The 10657-nt window shown below is 41.6% G+C and overlaps 1 protein-coding gene across 1 annotated transcript; it reads right to left on the bottom strand.

Annotated features, from left to right (window-relative positions):
• Positions 1–7229: 7229 nt before the first annotated feature.
• On the bottom strand, positions 7230–10080 carry LOC148357024 (alpha-2 adrenergic receptor-like). Its single transcript, XM_088347177.1, has one exon. It carries the CDS (start codon positions 10019–10021, stop codon positions 8789–8791), a length of 1233 nt encoding a protein of 410 aa, XP_088203303.1. The 5' UTR covers positions 10022–10080; the 3' UTR covers positions 7230–8788.
• Between the last annotated feature and the right edge of the window lie 577 nt (positions 10081–10657).

The raw sequence follows: 10657 nt of genomic DNA on the forward strand, positions 1-10657 counted from the left end.
TACCCATTCATACACACTCACACACCAATAGTGGCTGTGCAGCCATGCAAGGCGTCCAACCTGCTTATTGGGGGCATTAGGGATTCAGTATCTTGATCCCAAGACGAGCGCTCTACCTCCTGCGCTAATGCCGCCCAGAAAGAAAAATAAGTTCCATTATTTATACTTATTGTTGTTTTACCGACACTGATACATGTCAGACTAAACTTGAACCAAGGCTTTGAGGTGGTATGTTTGAATCAGAGTGGTTTGAACGAGCGGGTGCCGTTATGTGTATGTATATATATATATATATATATATATATATATATATATATATATATATATATATATATATATATACCCCGCGACCCTAATGAGGATAAGCGGTACGGCTAATGAGATGAGATGAGATATATATATATATATATATATATATATATATACCCGGGCAAGGTCTTTACCAGGATCTTGCTCAGCCATGCCCTTCCAGCAATCAGAAGCTGCCGCCGTCCCCAGCAGGCTGGCTTTATGCCCAACCGCTCCACAACGGACCACATCTCTGCCGTCCGTTTGCTGATAGAGAAGACCCGTGAATTCCGTAAAGATCGCCATCTATATATCGGATTCATTGATCTGAAGGCCGCCTTTGACACAGTCTGCCACTCTTCACTGTGGAACATCCTCCAAGCTTTCGGAGCACCACCCAAGATCATAGCCCTGTTCAAGCTACTCTACAGCAACGCAGAGAGCTGTGTCCGTATCAACGGCATTGACTCCGACTGGTTTACTATCTCCAGCGGCGTTCGTCAAGGCTGCGTGGCTGCTCCCGACCTTTTTAATTGCATCATCGACCATCTGATGTTCAGGGTTAGTGAGCGCATCCCCGGAGTGTCTTTCGGCAACTACCACCTGACTGACCTGGAGTATGCTGACGACACAATCATGCTCAGCACTTCCTACAGCCAGCTGAGAGACGCTCTGGGCATTTACAGCGAAGAGGCAGCGCGGCTTGGCCTCCAAGTGAGTTGGACAAAAACCAAGTTCATGTATGTCGGTGATGGACCAGATCCACCTCCCATCCAAATTGGTAGCGACATCGTAGAGCATGTCAAGAGCTTTGTGTATCTGGGGTCCATGGTGACACACAATGGGGACCTAAAACCAGAGATTCTCCGCAGAAGAGCCCTGGCAGCATCTGCTCTGCAGTCTCTCTGGAAACCACTCTGGCGGCACCAGACCATCGCACGCAAGACGAAGCTCCGCATTTATAACCTCGCCGTACTCTCTATCCTGCTTTATGGCTCAGAAACATGGCCCCTGAACGACACCCTGGCCACAAGAATCGACGGTTTTGATAGCAGGGCTCTCAGAACCGTCGAGAACATCAGGTGGCCCCAGCGAGTCTCCAATAAAGAGCTCAGAGCCCGCACGTGCCAGCCCCGAGCATCTTCCTTGGTCGCACAACGCCGCACCCGCTGGTTTGGCCATGTCCTTCATCTACCACCAGACCATCCGACACGAGCCATTCTCCAGTTTGACCCAAAGGCAGCAGGCTGGAGACGACCACGAGGGAAACCCCGCACTCGATGGCTCGACGTGGTTGCGGGCGACCTCCAACAACACGGAGTTGCTGTAGAGGATGCAGAACAGCTGGCACAAGACCGCCAGCATTGGAAAAACCTGGTTCATCTGGTCGGCTCAACGCACAGGGACGGGGCCCCCGACCTTCGCTGGAGCAATAATCAATCAATATATATATATATATATATATATATATATATGTATATATTATATATATGTACAGGCGCTCTCCTACTTACGACCATTCGACTTACCGAAAACGGTAGATACGAACAATTTTTTGGGAATGTCGAAAAATACCCGGACATTGCTGTAAGTTAGATTTTGTATTGTGTGCACCTTTTTCCGAGTAGAGGACAGTACTGTTGTGCTCCTTTCCACCACTCACCCAGCATCCACCTCGAAGAAGAAATCCACTTCCTCTTCCTAGTTCGTGGGTAAATATTCTGTACTGTATCTCCAGAATTTTGACATTTTTATTGTTTAATATCTTGTGCATCCATTCTAAAAATGGTTGGTGTGAAGTATAAAGAGGAGGCAAGCCGTTTCTTTTGAAATGAAAGTGGAAAAAAAAGCTTGATGCGGTTGAGAAAATGGTTGGAACGCTTTTTTTCGCCCACTTTCTACCACGTTGGAGGAAGTAGCCCTACTCTCTAAGCCCATCTTTCAGAAGTAAGTTAAACTTCACTTTATTAATCTTAAATGATTTTATTAAGTGTTTGTTTATTTGTATATTTTGTATTTTTTATATACATACATATATATATATATATATACAGGGAGTGCAGAATTATTAGGCAAATGAGTATTTTGACCACATCATCCTCTTTATGCATGTTGTCTTACTCCAAGCTGTATATGCTCGAAAGCCTACTACCAATTAAGCATATCAGGTGATGTGCATCTCTGTAATGAGAAGGGGTGTGGTCTAATGACATCAACACCCTAAATCAGGTGTGCATAATTATTAGGCAACTTCCTTTCCTTTGGCAAAATGGGTCAGAAGAGGGACTTGACAGGCTCTGAAAAGTCAAAAATAGTGAGATATCTTGCAGAGGGATGCAGCACTCTTAAAATTGCCAAGCTTCTGAAGCGTGATCATCGAACAATCAAGCGTTACATTCAAAATAGTCAACAGGGTCGCAAGAAGCGTGTAGAAAAACCAAGGCGCAAAATAACTGCCCGTGAACTGAGAAAAGTCAAGCGTACAACTGCCAAGATGCCACTTGCCACCAGTTTTGCCATATTTCAGAGCTGCAACATCACTGGAGTGCCCAAAAGCACAAGGTGTGCAATACTCAGAGACATGGCCAAGGTAAGAAAGGCTGAAAAACGACCACCACTGAACAAGACACACAAGCTGAAACGTCAAGACTGGGCCAAGAAAAATCTCAAGACGGATTTTTCTAAGGTTTTATGGACTGATGAAATGAGAGTGAGTCTTGATGGGCCAGATGGATGGGCCCGTGGCTGGATCGGTAAAGGGCAGAGAGCTCCAGTCCGCCTCAGACGCCAGCAAGGTGGAGGTGGGGTACTGGTATGGGCTGGTATCATCAAAGATGAGCTTGTGGGGCCTTTTCGGGTTGAGGATGGACTCAAGCTCAACTCCCAGTCCTACTGCCAGTTTCTGGAAGACACCTTCTTCAAGCAGTGGTACAGGAAGAAGTCCGCATCCTTCAAGAAAAACATGATTTTCATGCAGGACAACGCTCCATCACACGCATCCAAGTACTCCACAGCGTGGCTGGCAAGAAAGGGTCTAAAAGAAGAAAAACTAATGACATGGCCTCCTTGTTCACCTGATCTGAACCCCATAGAGAACCTGTGGTCCCTCATCAAATGTGAGATTTACAAGGAGGGAAAACAGTACACCTCTCTGAACAGTGTCTGGGAGGCTGTGGTTGCTGCTGCACGCAATGTTGATCGTGAACAGATCAAAGCACTGACAGAATCCATGGATGGCAGGCTTTTGAGTGTCCTTGCAAAGAAAGGTGGCTATATTGGTCACTGATTTGTTTTTGTTTTGTTTTTGAATGTCAGAAATGTATATTTGTGAATGTTGAGCTGTTATATTGGTTTCCCTGATGAAAATAAATAATTGAAATGGGTATACATTTGTTTTTTGTTAAGTTGCCTAATAATTATGCACAGTAATAGTCACCTGCACACACAGATATCCTCCTAAAATAGCTAAAACTAAAAAAGCCCCACTCCAACTTCCAAAATATTCAGCTTTGATATTAATGAGACTTTTGGGTTCATTAAGAACATGGTTGTTGTTCAATAATAAAATTAATCCTTAAAAATACAACTTGCCTAATAATTCTGCACTCCCTGTATATATATATATATATATATATATATATATATATATATATATATATATATATATTCCGGTTTCCTCCCACATTCCCCCCCAAAAAAATGGTCCAAATTGTCCTTAGGTGTGAATGAGCGAGTGAGTTGTCTGTCCCCATGTGCCCTGCGATTGGCTGGCAACCAGTTCAGGGTGTCCCCTGCCCACTGCCCCAAGATAGCTGGGATGGGCTCCAGCACCCCCCGTGACCCTAAGCGGTGCAGATAATGGATATATATATATATATATATATATATATATATATATATATATATATACACAAGAGAGAGAGGGAGCGTGAGAGACTCTATATATAAAGGTTATGTATTGAAGAAATTAGTTTTAATATTTTATTTATCTCTCGACTCTTTGTATTATGTCATTGCAGTATTTTCATAACACTGTTGTTCTAATGCACTTACTACTCAGGGATTGCTAATCCTAACATATTGTTTATTGTATTTTTCTCTTGTATTACATGTTCATCCTGGAATGCCAGGTCTAAACTCGTTATTAAACACATGTATGTTCACTACGTTGTAATCGATGACAATAAAGCAAATTGTAATTCTAAAATGCAAACACGGTTTTGAGACGCAGAATCAATAAGATGCCTTTTTACCCTCTCAGAACACACAGTGGAGCAGGAGCGCCCTCCAGTTGCCGCTTATCCAAATAAGTGTGACAGTCAAATCTAGAAAGTTGGTTCATTTGTCACAAAATTGTTATCACAAGCCGCTAATGTTTAAAAGTCAACCCAATGTTTTAGTTTACAATATTAAATTATATTAATTGCTTTTCATGTTCAATTAACTTTGCACAGACGTATTATGAGTGCAGTATACAATTTACAAAACGGAGATGTGATTGGTTGTGACCTGCATCCTAAGAAAATATAATTCTGTTTTCAGTCAACAGCAAGAAGAAAAAGACACTCAACAAGATGCATTTTTGTGGTTTGACTTTCTTTTGAAATTGAATCACTACTACTTAATAGGCATGTTTATTCAAACGGCAAGATTTTTATTAAAAGTGTAAATTAATTTATTAAATGGTGCAAATATTGGTGCAATAATTGAGAGCCAAATAGACAGTGTTTTTTTTAGAGCATCCTATTGGTAAAAAAACAACATTTAAAAACAAAAAAAGATTAACTATCATATATAAATGCATCTTTAAAAATACTCGTAGGTCATGAGATATAGAATTATTATACATAACATGAACCTCACCCACATGGTGTTGCACCTATTGTCCGTGATTTTGCTGCTACCCATAGCCCCAGAACCTTGAATTTGAAGGAAAATGGTGAGGTTTGGTCTCTTTAAGTCTCCATATTTTGGATTCTTCTTTTTGCTTTGTAGCACTTGTTTTCAGTAGGGAGATTTACTGGTCAAATAATGCACACTGTTCCTTTAACCATACCACAATATTTCATTGTTGCTGCCGGTTGACATTTTATGAATCTAGTTTTAGTGTATTTTCCATCAGCTTGCTATACAGTTAAAGATAAAATATTTAATTCAACCTATTTCTAATTTGACTTTACATGTTATAAAAGATGTACCAAATGAACTCACTATGTGCTTGAACTTTTCAAAAAAGGCCACTAGAACTCAGTGTGCAGTGTTCCTGATTATTTATTTACTACTCAGCTAGCTGTCAGAAAATATGACAGACAGTAGATGTTAGTCACTCCTCTGCATGATGATTTTATTATGCAAATTCTGTTCTTGCATTATAAATGCATTTTTAAAGATGTGTTGTGTTATATTAGTGACTTCCATTTGAGTCAAATCAAATAAAAAAGGAGATGAAACTGGCCTATCTATAATGTGTTTGTTGTTTGTTTTTTACTTTGTTTTTTAAAAAAAAATCTTACTCAATGTTTGATTCTCAAGGTTCCACTTGGTCATGCTCAATTTGGGCACCACACTTCTTTAGGTTCAGGCCGCTCAAGCGTGCCATTATGTCCTGCCTAAAATAAACTACACTGTTTTGGCCGAATTCCGATATCCCTGGTCAAATATTGCTCAGAAAGGGGGTACATTTGTGTCATGTGTTGTTGCTCTCTTTTCAATTTCTCCCGGCCTAAAAGGAACAGCGCCGCTATATCCCTGATCCATTATCCACGGTTAACTATTGCTGCGAGCTTGGCTCAGCATAGTTTACTACATTGCGTATTTTTGCATGTTGTTGGGGGTTCTGGTCCCCAATAATCACAATAAATGAGGGATTGAAGTACCAGAGAGAACTACAAAGGTAAATCCATAGATGTCTTGCTGGATAAAATTGTACTTGCTGAAGCATGACAATTTCTTATCCTTGCTACTCTTGTCAGACAACCATGCATCCAACACAAGGTCAAAGTGATTCCAGAAGTGCAGAGCACTCAACACAGAAGACAGATTCAAGGACATTATGTCTTTCGCACTGCAATGATTCACAGTGTGTCCAAAGTTTGCGTATATCTGAGCTCATAAGGAATCGCTATGTGACTTCCATTTATGACAGGCATGACAAAAGCTTGACAGAGGTATGTAATGGGAACGAGATTGAGGGGTAAATCCTCATTGTTCATGAAATGATACCAGTTTAGTTTTTTTGTTTTTTCAAATTTATAAATGTCGTCCCGGTCTTGCCTCATGCAGAAATAATGAGACAGTGTTTCTGTCTATTTAAAAAAAAATCATAGTCTCTGTAGCATTTCTTGAGATTTGATCTTTTCGTAGTCAAGATTTGCTTGCTGAATATATTTCAGTTGTACTCAAGGTTGTAATGCTACAACCTGACTTTAAGATTTGCTCAGTGGAACTGTGAAACAATCTCCCAAGGTTGAATATAAATTTACGTTTTACTGTGTTTGTTATTATCGTAACAGTTTTAGCATGAGTGAAGGACATTTGTAACTTGTTAAATTGGTTAGCATCTTATTGCAAAAGATTAATGAACAGCAAGTAAGTACACAAATACCAGAATTGGGCTTGACCAACGAGTGCTAATGTGTTATGATGGCCTCCAGTCCATATATCCACCCTAGCTACAGCCAATAACTGGCAGGAAATTGAAACCGTTTTGGTGTGGTGCCAAGCTTGGACGGAAAATGTGCCCACATCCGAGATGTTGTGAACTTGAGAGGAATTGAGTTTGCTTTGGAGTAAGGTTAGCTTTGGTTTTACATGAATAAATACACACACACCTCTTGTTGGTGCTTTTACTCCTTAAAACTGTTACAGGAGAGTTTTCTTTAGGATTGGTCATTATAATAGATTGATTAATTGGTTATGACGCAACACAAGACAAATTATTGTGTATGGAGCAGGAGAAATGCTGTTTATTCAACAGGTTTGCCAGAAAAGGGAGAACAGATCATCAACCAAATGGAAATGATAGCTGCATTCACGCAACCTCTATTTCTCAGAGCAAAATCACTGATAAATGAAACTAAGCAAATTTAAATACGTTTTTTCTTTAGTCCAATTCCAATCAAGGAACTTCTTTAGTTCGACAATAAAAGTTATCCCTTTTTTACCGTACCGTATTTTCATGACCATAAGGTGCACATAAAAGTCTGATTTTCTTCAAATTCCACCAGCGCGCCCAGTTTGTCATGTAAAGCTGATAACTGAGACCAGCTCGGCGGCCTTAGGGTTGGGTGCCCACCTCTGAGATTGGGAGGTAACACGTTTACAAGTCAAAACTTATGACATTTTTAAGTTAAATCTGATGTTTTTGTGAGATCGTATATAAATGCGACATGTATGCTATTTCCTGTGCTTTTTATGCCTTTTACCATGATTGCCACAAGTTTGCCACACGCAGAAGCGGACAGGTGATGTCACACGCTATGCATTGTTTGCGGTGGTACTCATATATGCTAACGCCATAAAGTGTCAAGCAATTCAAAAGTTAATGTTATTATCTCGGTGCTTTCTTTTCATAAGACTGTGTCATTTTCCCACCCCGACCAGGACTACGGTGACACAGAAATTACAGTGGATTATAATGAAAGGAATGGATTGTCGACTCTTGGGCTATCATGTCTGCTGGGACTGTTGTCTGAGCTTTTGGAAAGTGATTTTGAAACTGAAAAGAGTGAACCTTTTAATGGAGATTTAGCGAAGGTGTTTTGGTCAGAAACAGAGGATGAGGATTTTGACGATTATATTACGGATTACACGTAAAATGTGCCAAACTGTTTTGCACTAGCCCTTTAATTTTTGTTTTATCTTTTTTGTTTTACTTTGTAATAAATACTTCAATAAAAAACAACAAAACTCAGTTTTGCTTCTGTCGTATTTTTAAATACGCACACTTGTATGCTTGTCTGAGTTGTCCTAACTCAGCCGCAAGCAGAGGACTCCCGCACCCTATTGTGCGGACTGCCCTGAGTAGTGTTGAATACAGAAATAGAACTAGCTACGGAGACTGCGCCTCTGTACTTGGTCATGAAAATGCGATACTTTTAAAGAAAACCATCAGAAACAGTACTTGAAACAAGCAGACAACCTTCAGGAATATTTTAATGACTTTTAGTGTATGTCTGTAAAGTGCTGTCTAAAGTTATGTGCAAGTAGGTGTGGATTGCAAAGTTCAGCAGAATATGACTGTGTGGTCTTACAGAAGTCCCTGAACATGCTGAACAGTTTGTTGCTAAAGGACAGGTTCAAAGGACCTTTTTCAAATCCACAGGGAATACTGTAATCTATAAAGCCCACCTGAAGTTGATCACTAAAATATAGTGCAAAACTTCAATATCAGTGTTTGAATAATGTGGTCTTGAACCTGCAACTTTGTGTTACATAGGAAGATGTTGTGATCTGCCGGGTTGAGGGAGAAACAAGAAACCGGAGACTTCAGGTTGCCACCCTAAAATGACTTTTTACACGACTTGCAAAGGATCCTATGAAAGGCACGCCTGAAATCGCGATTAAAGATTGTGTATATAGCTGGGTTGAGGGAGCTGTTGCAGTATCCAATCCAGAAGAAGAACTTAAAGAGTACGTCCGGAATCTTGCAAGCCTCTCTGCACACGGCATACAGACTGTAGCTGAAGAAGAACGGAAACCAGCACAACACAAATACCCCCATGACCACGGCAAGGACAAACGTGAACCTCTTTTCCCGGGCTTGGGAGAGTTTCTTCAGGGCGATGGAGCTTCTCCGTTTCCTCCTCGAAGCAAAAATACCCATGGTTTTGTTGCTCACTCTGGCTGCACATGCGGCCTGCTTGGTCATAGAATCCATCCTCTGCATCCTCTGGTCCCTTTGAGGGGAGTCTGGCTGCATCCGGGCCCCTTTCCCCCCTGTTGAAGAGCTGTCATCTAGGTCGGCCTCCTCTGTGTTTTGTGCCTGAGTGGCCGTCCGGTGACTGGGAGTGGGCGGACACTGGCAGTGCCCGTTCTCTGTTTGAACTTCACCGCCGTCCACACGTTTCTTTTCTGACATGCCCCTAGTTCTGGTTTTGGCCACCTGGTAAATCCTGACATAGACGAGGATCATGATCAGGCATGGGGCAAAGAAGGAAGCGACGCTGGATGAGATGATGTACCAACTGTCATCATTTAGCTCACACTGTGGTTGAGCGCTTCTGTCCTTGTTTCTCTCCATAGACATCAACGGCGGCGAGGAGATGAAGGCAGATATAAGCCAGACTATGAAGATGATGCTTTTAACCCGCTTGGGAGTCCGTTTTAAATTATACTCGACTGCCTGTGTCACAGACCAGTAGCGATCCAGGCTTATGGCGCACAGATGGACAATGGAAGATGTGCAGAAAAGAACATCCAGTGCCAAATAGATGACGCACCAAACTTTACCAAAATACCAGTAGCCCATGAGTTCATTGGCAAGACTGAACGGCATCACCAGAGTGGCCACCAGGATGTCGGCTGTGGCCAGGGATACCAGAAAGAGGTTCTGGGGGGCTTTCAGCGCCCGGCTTGTCAGCACGGCGATCACCACCAGCACATTGCCAACCACAGTGAACAAGATGAGGAAACTTACTAGGGTGGCGATGCTGGCGACAGCTGCTGGTGAGTAGCCATTGGAGGAATTGAGGTGGATGACCGTGTTCAGTCCGGTGCCGTTAAGCCAATCCATCTCGGCAACATAATAATCTCGACGATAACAATAACTCCCGGTGCAATCCTTGCGCTCTGGAAGGCAGTGTGAAGTGTGTGTAGTGTGGGCACTCCCTCCTTTGCTTTTTTTCTCATCACCCACTGATGCTTCAGTGTCGTGCCCCTCCTCTTTTCTCTTTTACTCTCATCCTGCCAAAGTGAAATTATTTCAACACGATCGATTGTTGATTTCATGGCTAATGCTCATGTAAATTATAAAACAAACCCAATTAAATTAAACTAAATTATTCCTTGAAAGCCAGTACCTTAAATATTGGTTGGGCACAACCCTGCATGTTCTTATTTTTCTTTGGCAGCTGGATTCCTGTTTCTTACCAAAAAAAAACTTGTCCTACATGTTTGCTTTATAACTTCCTTGTAAATAATATATTTTTCAATGACATCAGCGTATAGTCCAAACCGAAATGCAATTGCTTGAAATTTGACGAGCTGTTGCAATGCTTGTTGCTGTCTTTGTAGTTTCCCAGTCCATTCTGATGTCTGGTGTTGGTTTCACAGTCCCCATTTGGGACCAGTATATTGATTCTGTCACTTTCTTCGATCCATTATCATGACGCTCAGAAAGCCTGCGGTTGTCCTGTTCTGCATTTGATAA

The sequence above is a fragment of the Urocampus carinirostris genome, chromosome 11 (genome assembly GCF_059441175.1).
Source record: "Urocampus carinirostris isolate Australia breed hairy pipefish chromosome 11, RoL_Ucar_1.0, whole genome shotgun sequence".
In the NCBI taxonomy this organism is placed as follows: domain Eukaryota; kingdom Metazoa; phylum Chordata; class Actinopteri; order Syngnathiformes; family Syngnathidae; genus Urocampus; species Urocampus carinirostris.